This window comes from Gadus chalcogrammus, chromosome 3 (genome assembly GCF_026213295.1).
Source record: "Gadus chalcogrammus isolate NIFS_2021 chromosome 3, NIFS_Gcha_1.0, whole genome shotgun sequence".
Taxonomy (NCBI): Eukaryota; Metazoa; Chordata; class Actinopteri; order Gadiformes; family Gadidae; genus Gadus; species Gadus chalcogrammus.
Window position 1 is genome coordinate 4,412,848 of NC_079414.1, and position 16,415 is coordinate 4,429,262.

Genomic DNA, 16,415 nt, shown 5'->3' on the forward strand with positions numbered 1-16,415 from the left:
TCTGGATCTGCCATAACCAATTGCTGACGTTTGGTCGGGAATCACATTGCGCGCAGGCTGTAAACAAATCAAACACTGTGCCCGAATTTACTACTTTACACCTCGTTGATGACCAAAGTTTAGGAAAACATGTACTTTTAATTCAGCCTTGGGTGAAATCGAAGCGTAGTGTGTGAATGCATGTTGATGATGATACACTTCTTATAGGGGGTAATGGCATGACACCGGCTTCCTCCATCTTCTGCGTCACCTTTTTAAATAAATCGCAGTTTCTCGTTTTCCGACGGCGACAACCATAAACATAATCATTTAATATTTATATTTATAAAGAAATAAGAATTGTTTATATGTCAATGGCGACAACCATAGACATCCTATATCATAGACAGAGCATTGAATGCTACTGCTAGACCTATTGATCCTACATTATTAGTCAAAAAACTCGCTCTTCACACGGAATAATGGATCTTGGAACGGCCTGACTGAGAAAGGATAATGGACAAAGGAAACGTGGCGCTGACAGCTCGGTGTTTTATGGAAGAAAATAAAATAAACCGTAAGTGTTGCCTCGTAAGCTAGAGCACGAGGACGGCACGCACACACGCATGTGTGCGTGTGTGTGAACGTACTCGCCCTGAAATCAATCTGCGGACGTCATTCGTCCGAATAAGGAAAATAAACGGCTTTTGAAGTAAGGCTTATTCAGAGGTGCTTGGACATTATCAGCCTACTACTTACTTGTAAAAAATACAGACACTTGCAATGGATGAACAGAAACTTAAAAAACGACCTGTAAAAATTACTGAGAAGGCTTTGGAAGAAAATAAAGTTAAAGCAGTAAATGCACGAAGGCACAAGCTGTCACAGCTCACTAGCATGAAGAATAAATCCAGCAATTAATGGAAGATGATGCAAATGTCTAATAAATTGCGCGTTGACTTTAATCATCTGCGTCAAGATTTTTGCCACCAAAATTCTTGTTTGAAACAACTCATGACTGAGGATGAGTTTCTGGATGATCAAAAGACTTGGTTTGATCCTAAAAATGAAGCCAATAACGCTTTCTTCTGGGAAAGTGAGGAATGGATGAAGGATGTTATGAAACGCTCTGAGCAGGCCGTAGAGTGTGTCATGGAAGTGATGCAATCTGATATTAGATCTAGATCATCAAACCACTCGACCACATCGACCACTAAACAAACAAACAAATTGGAACTGGATCCCAATATGGAAGCGTCTCATCCTCATCTTCCACAATCAGGATGAAGGCAGAAATGGAACGTGCATCATTGTTGGCAAAGGCTGCAGCTTTAAGAGACAAGTTGGCATTAGAAAAGGAAGAAGCGGTTTGGTGTGCGGAAAAAAGATGCAGGGAAGCAGAAGAAAAGTGTCGAGAGGCTGAGTTTGATGCTGCTTTGAAGGCTAGAAAGGTTTTGCAAAAAAAAGATTTTTGGAAAAAAATACGAAAACACACAAGCGGAAATGAGCAGCGCTTAAGTTGATGAACAAAAAGGAGAAACGAATGTGAAAACTAGCTTCCAAGCACCATTGCAGTTTGTCTCATCTCCACACAAGGTTAAGCACAACATTCTGCCTGCACCACTGGAAAATGCCCCACCTTCGCCGAACATGGATTCCAACAACGAACGTGTTTTCGATGGCTTCTGCAAAGCCATGTCTCAGAAAGCCAACGTCACAGAATACCTTGTGAAGAATCACAAAGCAGCTTCACTCCCTGATCTCACCATTTCAACATTCCAGGGTGACCCGCTTGAGTATAACACCTTCATCAGATCTATTGAACATGGAATTGAAAGCCGCACTGATGACAACCGTGATCGGCTACAATTTTTGCTGCAGTACACAAGTGGACAACCACATGAGTTGGTTAAGAGCTGCCTTCACATGGAACCTTCAGCAGGTTATGATAAAGCCAAGAAAATGCTAAAAGAGTTTTTGGGTGACGGTAGGGGTGTGACGATACACTCAGCTCACGAGACGAGACGAGACACGATATTGGGTTCATGAGAACGAGAGGAGACGAGATTTTAAGAAAACTACGATGACAAAATATATGACTGGACCAACAGACTTTTATTTAACCGAGTTGCACATGCATTTTGAAATGCTTTATTATAACTCTTTACTTGCATGAAATTTAAACTAAAACTAAAATTTATAAAAGTTAAAGTAAAATAAATTAAATTAAATAATTCTATTTTTTTCAAGTGCAAACAATATTATGTGCAAAACCAAATCAAAGTACAAAAAATGCTGCCAAACAAATGATTTAAAAGTGGCGGGGGTATTTTCCGACGTCATTCTGGCTGTCTTTAGCTGTGTTCGAAATCGTTCCCTATATACTCACTCACTATTCCCTATATAGTGTTCATGATATAGTGCACATTTAGGGAACGAACAAACGAGAATTCTGACACTAGGCTGAACATTTCTAAACGTCATTTGCATCAGTAAATGCGCCGGGTATTTGTGTGACGCAGACAGATGCGCCCACATCAGGTAAACAAACCGGGCACTCACGAGGAAAGCTGGAGGTTGTATTGTTGTTGAATGTCACATTTCCTTGTTCAAGTTTTTTTTAAATTAATTTTGAATGTTAAATATTGTTACGTATTTTAAGAACATAAGCTGCCTCCACAAAGCCTCTAGGAAGCAGATTCAAACACACAAGCTGCATTACGGTCACATAGCCACTAGGAAGCAGGATCGAACACTAAAGGCCGATACATACCTCCGGATACGGACAGTTTTGTCCGGTCCCGGAGGCGTTTCGTCAGCCCCTATAGTTGAAAAAGGTACTGCCACTGTTGGCTGGCTCTTTGACGCGGACGTGCTTGCCATCAATTGCTCCAATACAATTGGGGTAATCCCACTTCGTCCAGAAGTCATCGCTGATAGCCCCCCATTGCGCGACTTGCGGACCGTCCGGGACCGGACGAAACTGTCCGTATCCGGAGGTATGTATCGGCCTTAAAGGTACGGCCACACCAACCGCGTTACTCGCGTCAGGGGCGTCCAAACTCGGCATTTTTGCATAGGGAACCATTGGTATAGGCGCGTAGACGCGTGACATGCGTTGAAGCGTCGTTAGGCGCGTCAGACGCACGTAATTACGCACGTAAACGCAGTAACGCGCCCAACGCACCAACGCCCGGAGTTCAGAAATGTGAACTTTCAACGCTCCAACGCGTGGCGTTTAGCCGCGATAGCCAATCAGCGTGGAGCTTGACCCGACGTCACTGGCAGAGAGTAGTGAGCTTGGACAGAAGCATACGGCCGACATCTTTCTTTATTCTGGGTGGAAATAGTAACATAGTTACGCTATTAAAGGCGTTTATGTAAACATTTTTAGCGAGAAATTCATAATTTCATAATGTTCGCTCGGTGAATGTGAAGGAGTTTTGGTTTAATAGTTATGACGAAGAGGGAACGCTCCGTTCACTTGCATGGACAGTCTCTGGTTGCTAAGCAACCTCAACGTCTTGGCGGACTATATCTCTGCTGATCAACACTACGAATGCTGGAAACACACCAGACACACCATGTGAAGTTATTTAACCCGATTATTGTTATTTATATCAGAGATTATTTAAACTAACCCGATCTTAGCTCTATCACCCAAACACGGCGGCGTTTGGGTTTCCTACCTCGGACTCCAGCGCAGCAACGGCCGACAACTATCTTTATTCTGGGTGGAAATAGTAACATAGTTACGCTATTAAATGCGTTTATGGAAAAAAAAATTGCGAGAAATGTGCATTTTACTTTCATAATGTTCGCTCGGTGAATGTGAAGGATGTTTGGTTTGATAGTTATGACGAAGAGGGAACGCTCCGTTCACTTGCATGGACAGAGTCTCTGGTTGCTAAGCAACCTCAACGTCTTGGCGGACTATATCTCTGCTGATCAACACTACGAATGCTGGAAACACACCAGACACACCATGTGAAGTTATTTAACCCGATTATTGTTATTTATATCAGAGATTATTTAAACTAGCCCGATCTAAACTCTATCAATCAAACACGGCAGCGTTTGGGTTTCCTACCTCGGACTCCAGCGCAGCCACGGCCGACAACTATCTTTATTCTGGGTGGAAATAGTAACATAGTTACGCCATTAAATGCGTTTATGGAAACATTTTTAGCGAGAAATGTGCATTTTACTTTCATAATGTTCGCTCTGTGAATGTGAAGGATGTTTGGTTTGATAGTTATGACGAAGAGGGAACACTCCGTTTACTTGCATGGACAGAGTCTCTGGATGCTAAGCAACCTCAACGTCTTGGCGGACAATTTCTCTCCTGATCAACACTACGAATGCTGGAAACACACCAGACACACCATGTGAAGTTATTTAACCCGATTATTGTTATTTATATCAGAGATTATTTAATCCAACCCGATCTAAACTCTATCACCCAAACACGGCGGCGTTTGGGTTTCCTACCTCGGACTCCAGCGCAGCCACGGCCGACAAACTATCTTTATTCTGGGTGGAAATAGTAACATAGTTACGCCATTAAATGCGTTTATGGAAACATTTTTAGCGAGAAATGTGCATTTTACTTTCATAATGTTCGCTCGGTGAATGAAAAGGATGTTTGGTTTGATAGTTATGACGAAGAGGGAACGCTCCGTTCACTTGCATGGACAGAGTCTCTGGTTGCTAAGCAACCTCAACGTCTTGGCGGACTATATCTCTGCTGATCAACACTACGAATGCTGGAAACACACCAGACACACCATGTGAAGTTATTTAACCCGATTATTGTTATTTATATCAGAGATTATTTAAACTAGCCCGATCTAAACTCTATCAATCAAACACGGCAGCGTTTGGGTTTCCTACCTCGGACTCCAGTGCAGCCACGGCCGACAACTATCTTTATTCTGGGTGGAAATAGTAACATAGTTACGCCATTAAATGCGTTTATGGAAACATTTTTAGCGAGAAATGTGCATTTTACTTTCATAATGTTCGCTCTGTGAATGTGAAGGATGTTTGGTTTGATAGTTATGACGAAGAGGGAACACTCCGTTTACTTGCATGGACAGAGTCTCTGGATGCTAAGCAACCTCAACGTCTTGGCGGACAATTTCTCTCCTGATCAACACTACGAATGCTGGAAACACACCAGACACACCATGTGAAGTTATTTAACCCGATTATTGTTATTTATATCAGAGATTATTTAATCCAACCCGATCTAAACTCTATCACCCAAACACGGCGGCGTTTGGGTTTCCTACCTCGGACTCCAGCGCAGCCACGGCCGACAACTATCTTTATTCTGGGTGGAAATAGTAACATAGTTACGCCATTAAATGCGTTTATGGAAACATTTTTAGCGAGAATGTGCATTTTACTTTCATAATGTTCGCTCGGTGAATGAAAAGGATGTTTGGTTTGATAGTTATGACGAAGAGGGAACGCTCTGTTCACTTGCATGGACATGGACTCATCTAGCTGCGTTGGCGCGTTGACGCGTTGGAAGCGTTGAACCACCACACAATGATCAAGCGTCAGGTTAGGCGCGTTACTCGCGTTATCCAACGCGAGTAACGCGTTTGGTGTGGCCGCACCGTCAGGTTAGGCGCGTTACTCGCGTTATCCAACGCGAGTAACGCGGTTGGTGTGGCCGCACCATAAAGCTGCAATAACTACTTTAGCCACAGATAGCAGCACCTTTAGACAGGGGCGGAGCCATTACGTCACCCGGCCACGCCCACTGCATAGGCCACGCCCACTTGACGTCCTCTAGCGGGGGATTCGAAGATGAGAGGCCAGAGATTTCACCCACACCCGCAGAGAGACATGGGCCTTTGCCCGTGGCTCGAAGTAGCTAAAGTTATATCTCTCACACGTGTTAAACACGCTTCCTCTCCTTTTGCTCCATAGTTACCATACCGAAATACTTTACCAAATAAAGTAACTGTTAAAAGCTATCCTGGATTGGAACCCTTTCTTGGAAGAACTCTGCAATATTCTATGTTAAATCCCAAATAAATTGTTGACATTTCTAAACGAAAGCCGGAGACTCTTGCTGCCAAACAAATGATTTAAAAGTGGCGGGGGTATTTTCCGACGTCATTCTGGCTGTCTTTAGCTGTGTTCGAAACATGACCGCATTGCATTGTGGTATACGGGAGTAACATGTAGGGAACATCGTATGTACACTAACATTTTGGGTATTTTAAGTGCACTATGTAGTGCATGAAATTAACCACTGAGAATTCGAACACCACTACAAAATGGCGAGCACCCTATATAATGCACTATATCCGTGATAGGGAACGATTTCGAACACGGCTTATGGCTGCTTCCCCTGCTTCCCCTCCTTCTCCTCCTCTTCTAATTTTCCTTCTCCTTCTTTAGGTTCTGGCAGACTAGACGTAGAAAAGGCGCATTACTGCCCCCACAGGGCAGAATTAGAAGTTTGGATAGCTCACAAATCTCACGAGACAGATTTTTAACGCGACAGGTAATATCGTCGAGTTTAATCTCGCGAGATCTCGTCACACCTCGAGGCCTACATAAAGCAAGCTTTGGATTTGCAGACGATCAAGCCAGAGGATGGCAATGCACTCCAGTCTTTTGCGTTACTCCTCACAGGCTGCTCAAATACAATAGCGGATATTAGCTACATGGAAGACTTGGACAACACAGCGAACATAAAAGCACTGGCCATTAAGCTTCTATATAGGCTCAAGGAAGCATGGAGAAAGTCTGCCTGCGACCTACAAGAAAAAACAAAGAAACAAGTCAAGTTTAAGGATTTTGTAGACTTTGTCAACAAGCAGGTTAAATATATATTACACCCACTTTACGGAAACATTCAAGACCCTAACGCAGGCACGAGAAACCCAGTGCGACAGAAACCAAACCCACAATATACAGAGACACTCAAATCAAGGAAGGTGTTCACAACAACGGTTGTTTCCCCAGAAACCCAAATCAAGATGGAGAACGACAAACAAGCAACACCAAACGCACAAACTGTCTCAGTGAACTCCTATGGCAAGCCTTGTCTTTATTGCAAAGAAGAGCAACACAGCCTAACAGTCAGCAGAAAATTAAAGAGCAAGCCACACAAGGAGAAGATTTTTCATTTTTTTTGTGTTTTGCTTGTTTGAAACACGGTCACATGAGCAGCGGCTGTAAGGAGAAGGCTCAATGCAGAGAATGCTCCCGACCACATCCTACCCTGCTGCAGATGAACACTAAATCCTCCAGAGATTAAACAACAAAGGAAAGCTGCGATCAACAATCCATATCAAGTGCCCTTGTACAGATGACGGAAACTTTTGGTGTCACAGGGGCCGGTAAAGAAGATTGCTTTCTTTCAATCATTCCAGTGTATGTTAAGGCACAAAAGGGATCCAAGGCAGTGGCGACCTACGCGTTTATGGATCTAGGTAGCTCAGCGACTTTTGCTACAGATTCACTGATTAATCAACTGAACATGAGTGGACGCAATACAAGCATCTCATTGAGAACAATGGGTAATGAATCTATCGTCAACACCCGCATCGTAACCGTACTGGAAATCAGTAGCCTGGATTGCAAGTTTACTGAGCTTGCTGAGGTTTTCTAACAAAAAAACATCCCTGTAACCAAGGATAATATTCCCTGCCAAGAGGACGTTAACTGTTGGCCCTACCTTAAAGAGGTGAATCTTCCGACTATCCAAGCAGAGGTTGGGTTACTCATAGGAGCTAACGTTCCCAAGGCAATGGAGCCGTTACAGGTGATCAGCAGTGTGGATGTTGGACCATACGACGTCAGGACAGTATTAGGCTGGACAGTAAACGGACCACTCAGAGGTGGAAGTGATGCTATGGAAGGAAACAAAGTGACAGAAATCACAGCAAATTGCATCTCCATAGCTAAGCTAGAACAGCTTTGGCAGCTGCAATTCAAGCAGGATTTTCCTGATGCAGGACAAGACGAAGACATCGAAATGTCCAAGGACGATCACCAGTTTATCAACATGGTGTCCGAGTCTTCAAAACTTGTGGATGGTCATTGCAGCGTCTGTTGCACGGTGCTGAGCATTAGCCAACGGAAGGAAGAACATGGTACCTGCGGTGCAAGCTTTCAAGGAACATCGCTGAACAACAAACTCCTGCAGGGACCAGACCTAACGAGCTCGCTACTGGGGGTCCTACTGGGGAGTTTTCGACAAGAGAGTGTGGCGGTTATGGTGGATGTGGTGGCCATGTTCCACCAGATCAGTTTCAGCAATGTAAACACGGATCTCTTCAGGTTTCTCTGGTGGCCCGATGGGAACTACGAGCAAGGGCTGGTTGAACACAAGATGTTTGTCCACATCTTCGGTGCAACATCGTCGCCAAGTGTTGCTAACTTCGCACTGCAGAAATGTGCAACAGATTTTGAGGATGACTTTGGTCACGAAACTGACAAAACAGTCAAGAGAAATTTCTACGTAGACGACTGTCTTAAAGGTCCCATGACATGAAAATCTCACTTTATGTGGTTTTCTAACATAAATATGAGTTCCCCTAGCCTGCCTATGGTCCCCCAGTGGCTAAAACTTGCGTTTGGTGTAAAACGAGCACTAGCTGTTCTGCTCGCCTTTGAAAAAACGGAAGGCTCAAGCGCGCTGATTTGGAATGTCTTTATTTATGTCGTCATAAAGCATCTAAGCTCCTCCCCTTACTCTGCCTGGCCCGCCCAGAGACGTTGGCCCGCCAATGAGACACGACCGGTGGTGAGCGCCACATGTGTGTGTGTGAATACACACACTGTAACGCAAGTGTTTCTTGTCGGTTCTTTGACGTCTCTTGTATTTCCACAACGAGACACTGGGGGTTATCTGAGCTATGGTTGAGAAGGAATTGGGGGGAAAGGAACTTTGGCTTTGACTCGCTGAAGTACATGAACTGCGACATGCCACCGGTTGCCGCGAGGCACCATCGCCCGGCAGCGGGCAGCAGGCAGCGCGCGGTTGCCAGTGGAAGAACCAAAGACGTCGCAGAACCCGACAAAGTCGTTTGTGATTCATAATATCGTCTGGAGGCGCACACAGCTTTTTCCTGAAGATGAAAAGGCAAAGGGTTTTCAGGATCTGGACTTTGATGAAGATAACCTACCAATGGAGAGAGCATTGGTTATCCAGTGGTGTGCCCGATCAGATCAGTCCAAGTTCAAGATAAACCTCAAAGATCGACCACAAACTAGGAGAGGCCTGCTTTCCCTCGTCAGTTCCATCTTTTATCTGCTTGGCTTTGTCGCTCCAGTCATACTGCCTGCCAAGAAGATCCTTCAAGAATTATGCAGGCAGAAGTTTTGCTGGGATGAAGATCTGCCAGACGAAGTCATCAAGAGCTGTAAAAGATGGATCTCAAGTTTGCAACAGCTAAAGAATTTTGGAGTTGACAGATGCATTAAAACTAAGCAGTCTGGTCCACCAGTCTTCGCACAGCTGCATCACTTCACGGACGCGAGTGAGGATGCTTATGGAACAACAAGCTATCTGCTACTGCGTATTGCATCTGGAGATTCTCAATCCACCCTGATGATGGCAAAGGCCAGGGTCGCACCTTTAAAGTCTCCAACCATACCAAGAATGGAGCTAACTGCAGCTACAGTTGCAGTCAAGATGGACAAGATTCTGAAAAAAGAGCTTCAACTGGAACTTCATGAATCAATCTTTTGGACAGATAGCACGGCTGTGCTTAAATACTTGAACAGCGAGCATACAAGATTCAAGACCTTCGTAGCAAATAGAATCTCAGCAATCCTGGAGCACTCACAGACTTCACAGTGGAGATACGTCAATACCACTCTGAATCCCACTGACCATGTCTCAAGAGGACAGACTGTTGAAGCATTTTTGAAGTTGGGATGCTGGCTTTCAGGACCAGATTTCTTGCTCCATACAGAAGATCAGTGGCCAAATAATCTAGATCCGGAGATGGTTGATATCGACGACTCTGAGGTCAAAAGGGTAGCTCAAGTGCACGTCATTCAGGTGCAAGACCCAAAGATCCAGTGGATCAGTTGATGAGCAACTTCTAATCCTGGACAAAGCTCAAATGTGCTGTTGCCTGGCTTCTGAAGCTGAAAGGGTTGCTTAAAGAGCTGAAAGCAAAGAGAAAGGAACCTAACACATTATGTGGAGAAAGCAGAGTGGAGCAGTTCAAGAAGGCTTACAAAGGAACAAACCTTACTTGTGACGATTTGTTAGAAGCTCAGAAGTACTGTCAGAAGCAAAAATTTGAGGACGACTTGACAATGCTGAAGGAACATCACAGAGTGAAGAAAGGTAGCTCACTTTATAAGTTGAATCCAGTTCTTCAAGAAGGAGTCATGAGGGTTGGAGGGAGGTTGAGCAGAACGGCGATGTCAGATCATTCTAAGCAGCCAGCCATCCTGCCAAAGCATTCACACATCACAAGTCTTGTGAACTTGAGACACATTCATGACGTTATAGCTCACGCCAGAAGGAACCACATGTTGGCTCAACTACGTCAACGGTTCTGGATACCTGGAGCTAACGGAGCCATCAGAACTTTCCTGTCCAATTGCGTCGTCTGTAAGGAGTTATATGGATCAGCTGGCAAGCAACTCATGGCAGATCTACCAACATGCAGAGTTCTGCCTGATGACCCTCCATTCACACGAGTTGGCGTTGACGATTTCGGGGCCCGTTCCTGGTGAAGAGAGGTAGGGTGCAAGTAAAGAGGTACGGTGTCATCTTTACCAGTCTCGCCATATGAGCTGTGCATCTAGAAGTTGCAACTTCTCTTGACACTGATGCATGCCTCAACGCAATTAGGAGGTTCATTGCCAGAAGAGGACAAGTCAGAGAGATGTACTCGGATAACGGATCCAACTTTCGGTCGGCTGACAGTGAGTTGAAGAAAACAATCAAAGAATGGAATACCAGCCAGATCGTAAACAAAATGCTACACAAAGGTGTTCAGTGGCACTTCAATCCTCCAGCAGGTTCACACCATGGAGGAAGCTGGGAGCGGTTGATCCGTTCAGTGAGAAAGATTCTGAACGTCACCGTGAAGGAACAACTTTTGGATGAAGAAGGTCTCCATACGTTGCTATGTGAGGCTGAGGCTGACATAAACAGCAGGCCCATCACAAAGCCATCTTCAGACCTCAACGATTTAGAGGCCTTAACACCCACCAATCACCTGTTGTTACTCAAGGTCAAGCCCGAGTTACCTTCAGGAGTATTCAACAAGGACGATCAATATGCTAACCGCAGATGGAGACAGGTCCAGTATCTTTCGGACATCTTCTGGAAACGTTGGTGCAAGGAGTACCTGACACAGCTTCAAGAACGCCAACGATGGTCCACTCCTGGAAGAAACTTCTGCGTCGGCGATGTGGTGCTGATTGTGGATGACACATCTCCCAGAAATTCATGGCCTCTTGGGAGGATCCTGAAGACTTGACAATAATGGACTGTTCTGAAGTCAAGTCCTCATGCCATGGAGTGAAGAACAAAATTATATCCTTTGATGTTTGTGTTTAATATAACATGTATCATAACATGTAGGCTCCTTTAATTTAATGTGAGTTATTTGGGTAATTGTTTCAAAGAGATTGATAACAATTAGGGGCCGGTAATGTAGGAGCCTAAATGCCTATTTGCTTTATTTAAGTTCATATTTTACGTTAACGTTTGGATTTTCATAAGTGAAATAATATAATAGTTAATGGCGTTAACTTCGAATACATAGAATTTTATTTTGCAATTCACTTGCAATATTTTTGGTGTATGCGCACATTTTATTACTTTATTTTGAAGTGTGACAGGAACTTAATTGTTTTAACTACCAGTGACAGACTGTCAGGATAACAAGCGTGGAGCCACACAGTTTTTGACCTCTCTCTCCTTCTCTTTCTATCTCTTACCTCTAATCATAACCTCATTGTGGAAAAGGATTTTTGTATTTTGCGTTGGACAAGTAAAGCCTTTAAACATCACAGGTACGTGGTCCGGTGGATTATTTTTGTGGATATTGGATGAGGTATGCGTCGAAGGGAAAACGGAGCGTCAAGCTGAAACTTCACTAAATAGACCTATTGATCCTACAATGACTCTGCATGTAAACGCACTGACTGATCAGTTGAGTGACACTGGTCAGTTTAATAACACTTGGCAGTTTAATGACACTGGTCAGTTTAATCAGTTGAATGACACTGGTCAGTTGAATGACACTGATCAGTTTAGTAACACTTGTCAGTTTAATGACACTGATCCCCTGAAAGTGACAAGATGAAGGAGGAGGGGGGGAAGGGAGGGCAGTGACCTTTACGTTTTGTTAGATTCATAACAGGGTTTGGGGCCAATGACGTGTGGGCTGGCTTGCGTCCAAGCACTACAGATGTTCTGAGGGACCACGATGGCCCCTCACCAGGCCTGGCCAACCATAACACACGACACGGCCTGACAGCCCTGAACACACAACACATCGCTGCGCTTTGAATCACATTCCCACAGGGTTTGGTTTACACATCGCCTTGAGAATCATAAAAAGGCAGATATAATGAAATATTATTCTTTATAATAGCTGACTGTAAGTCGTTTAGTACAAAATACACACACACACACACACACACACACACACACACACACACACACACACACACACACACACCTATAACCCCCCCTCCCACACACACACACACATGCATATAAACCCCCCTACCCCCGCGTACACACGCGTGTAGACACACACACACACACACACACACACACACACACACACACACACACACACACACACACACACACTAAGAAGCAGGAGAACTACTAGCAGTTATCTTATGCAACAACAATGCATAAAAATGAGCACATTTAACAACTAAAGTAGGCTAAATAAAACCCTAACATAGATCAATCTCAAAGTCATGCTCGGCCAAATGTCATGGGCTACATTTGTTGTCCCTGTATTTTCTAACATCTGCTCAGAGACATTCGCTCTCAACTACAAAGGGAGAAATTAATCTGCTTGTTGTCTTCAGTTGATCCTGTTTAGCCAGGATGGTTTCATAGCAAATTCTGAAGAGATTAATTAGGCCTACAATATGCTTTTGCTATTTTAATTGTTTTAGGTATTTTACTGCAGAAAACCTCTTGTAATCATTTAACCTCTTGTAATGATAATTATATATTTAGTTATTGGGGTTTATAGGCTATAGGCTAGCCTATATAGGATTGCCGAATTCCTACCCCCCAGAGACTCGACGTCATTCAGTAACCGATCTGAACGGTCATTTAAAAGTTTATTTTCTTACAGCAAATGAAAGAGAAGTGTGACGGCGTGAAACTTAGTGATAAACCTCCCATTCATCATTCCCCCTAGGCTCGCCTCCTACTCCCCTAGTCCCGCTCCACTGCCCTCTGCTCTCATTCGCTGAGCGCTCATCTGTCTGCACCGGACCCCCTCCCGTCTCCTCTGGCTGGACTCACTCACACGTGTGAACCACTGCAGAGCTGAGGCTACACGTCAGGGTGAAACTTGTTCCGCCTCGTATACTTTCCCTGAACTAAGTGAGTTCCAATACTACGTCGGCTGCTCCAAATTCTATCGTCGGGACCTTGAAAGCCGGAGGGGGAAAGCGGTGTAGACTTCCACACCACCACCGCAGCACTAACCCAAGCAGAGAGACAGGACTTTAACAGGAAAACCTGACCCCGTCCCGGGACCCCCACACGGATTATCACAACCTGGAACTTTGTAAACCATGCATTTACTCGGAGTATCGGTGGTGCTCGTATACTTGATCTGCAGCAGCCTCGCCAGTGACGAGTTCAGCCAGCCAGACTACTATGACTACTACGAGCAGGAGCAGGGAGACGAGCCGGTACGTAACGTCTTTGCCTTGCTTTACTGCTTCACGGTAACCTCTGACACCGTCCCAGATGTGCAATCTTTCTTTTTTTCCTCGCCTTCCACGCACGCACGCACACACACACACACACACACACACACACACACACACACACACACACACACACACACACACACACACACACACAGGCACCCGCACGCACGCACACGCGTACACGCACACACGCAAACACTAGAGTTGTATTTCACTGAGCAAAATATAACACGTTATTAATGACATGTTTACCACTAACAGCATTACTAACAGCAGTAAGAGTAACTCCACTATGGTAAGCAGCTCTTTTGCCAGTCCTGATTTTGGTTAGTGATCACAGCGAGCGGCACTTTGTATGTATCTACAGCACATGTCAGGTTCAGCGGTCAATCACCCTGACCAACATAGTAGCCGATTGACCTCATCCTCATCATCAAATCGAACATGTTTGGACTGTAGTTTGATCAAAACCTTTGTGCTCACTTGTAGCTGCCCCATTTGCGTCTTCGCTTCCTGCGGGTTATAAGCGAGAGAGAGAGAGAGAGAGAGAGAGAGAGAGAGAGAGAGAGAGAGAGGAGAAGAGAGAAGAGAGAGAGAGAAGTTTTGATGGTCCGGAGAGAGAGAGAGAGAGAGAGGAGAGAGAGAGAGAGAGAGAGAGAGAGAGGAGAGAGAGAGAGAGAGGAGAGAGAGAGAGAGAGAGTTTGATGGTCCAGAGAGAGAGAGAGGTTTGATAGTCCGGGAGAGAGAGAGGTTTGATGGTCCGGGAGAGAGTTGGAACGAGTGTTTTTATATTAGCCAATGGAAGCAGGTGTCAGATGGTCAAGTGCGCCCTCTCTGCGTTCGTGCCTCTGTTGTAGTGGTGGGTTTCTGTTTGTGTGTGTGTGTGTGTGTGTGTGTGTGTGTGTGTGTGTGTGTGGTGTGTGTGTGTGTGTGTGTGTGTGTGTGTGTGTGTGTGTGAGAAGAGAGAAGAGAGAGAGAGAGAGAGGAGAGAGAGAAGAGAGAGAGAGAGAGGAGGAGAGAGAGAGAGAGAGAGAGAGAGAGAGAGAGAGAGATAGGGGCCATGCTTGTGAGTACACCGTTTTGTGCGGATACGAGTAGTTTATAAACGTTATAAGCTTGAAGCACTACCAGGCAATTATTTGATCACATTACAAATCTGATTTATAGATTATATCTGAAATCGGACAGAAGACAACGGGTGTGTTTCAATTTAGGCTTCATATATGTTGCGACCAATCATGTTGCTCGAAGGATATGTCATGTACAGACACAAACTTGACTGGCAGGGGGAAAAGTCTCTGTAAAGGTTTCTAATCAGCATCGTATCTGCCTATTGCGGAAATACACCCTATCGGAAGGCTGCAGCTGCAGCCTCGCGCAAAAAAACATTTTCAATATTTACGTAATCAGCCAACAGATCAAACTGACGTTGAATCGACGCCCGGTCTCAACGCTGATTCAACATGTTTTGGTTGAAAATGCGGAGGTTGATTCACCGTTGATTCAACGCTCTTTTGCTGTCTGGGGAGTGTTCTTCCGCCCCATGCAGTTCTTGGATTTCGGCCCAGCTGTGCCGTATAACATAGTCACACTTATTGATCCAATATTAGATCACACCCCACACTTCATTGGTCTGATGAGCTCTGCTTGAGAGCATTTATGGTTTTGTTGTAAAATGTCAACATCACTCACAATTAAGATTCAATACATTGGAGAGAGAATGCCTGTGCACGATTGGGCCCCTCCCAGTGAATTGGAGGAAGACTTTCAGAATTCAAAAACTCAATAACAATGTTCTGTCCACTCTGAGTAGCCTACTGGCTGAATGAGGGTTTACATGGGAGGGGTTTTGGGAGTTTCAAGTTTATTTTTTATTTGTAGAATATATCAGTTAGGCTATATAATAATAATATAATTGAAATCACTATCGATCAGCATTGACATTGTCATTTATGAGCTACTTGAGATGTTTCACATTTTCACTTCACAAGTTTTATTAAAGGCAGTGTTTAGACTTCACTGGCATCTCAGAGCGGCCTTGTCTCTACAGGAGCCCAGGACAGACAGAAAGCCCGAGAGAGAACTGACATGGCCATGTCTCTAGAGGAGCCCAGGAAAGACAGACAAACAGACAGCTCTTTTAAGGAAATGGACATGGCCAATGCCTTTACAGGAGCCCAGGACAGACAGAAAACCTAGAGAGAAGGCAGTTCTCTCTAGCTTTGATTTTATATAGCTTTGATTTTACATTTATACCTTTATAAATTGTGTGTTTTGTCTTGCCAAGAGTTGTAGGAAGGAAGGGGGGGGGGGTGTTATCCCCATGGCTATGGTTGGTCCATTTGCGATTACTTTTTAGTAGCCTTGTTGTGAAGTAGCATTAGATGACATTGGCCATGTTGATTATTAAATGTGCCACACACGTTATGTGGGTTATGCTATGTATCTGAGTTGAACTGAGTAGGACAAGGCAAAGGTAACAGCCTAGTAACGTTTCCCAACAGACATTGTTCTAA

The 16,415-nt window shown here is 44.5% G+C and overlaps 1 protein-coding gene across 1 annotated transcript in view; it reads left to right on the forward strand.

Moving 5' to 3' along the window:
• Positions 1–13,418: 13,418 nt before the first annotated feature.
• The window catches only part of vegfc (vascular endothelial growth factor c), a 67,163-nt gene continuing 64,166 nt past the window's right edge, over positions 13,419–16,415 (forward strand). The window contains exon 1 of the mRNA XM_056585393.1: positions 13,419–13,878. Coding sequence (XP_056441368.1) covers positions 13,759–13,878 — 120 coding nt within the window. The 5' untranslated portion in view covers positions 13,419–13,758. The remainder of the gene's footprint in view (positions 13,879–16,415) is intronic.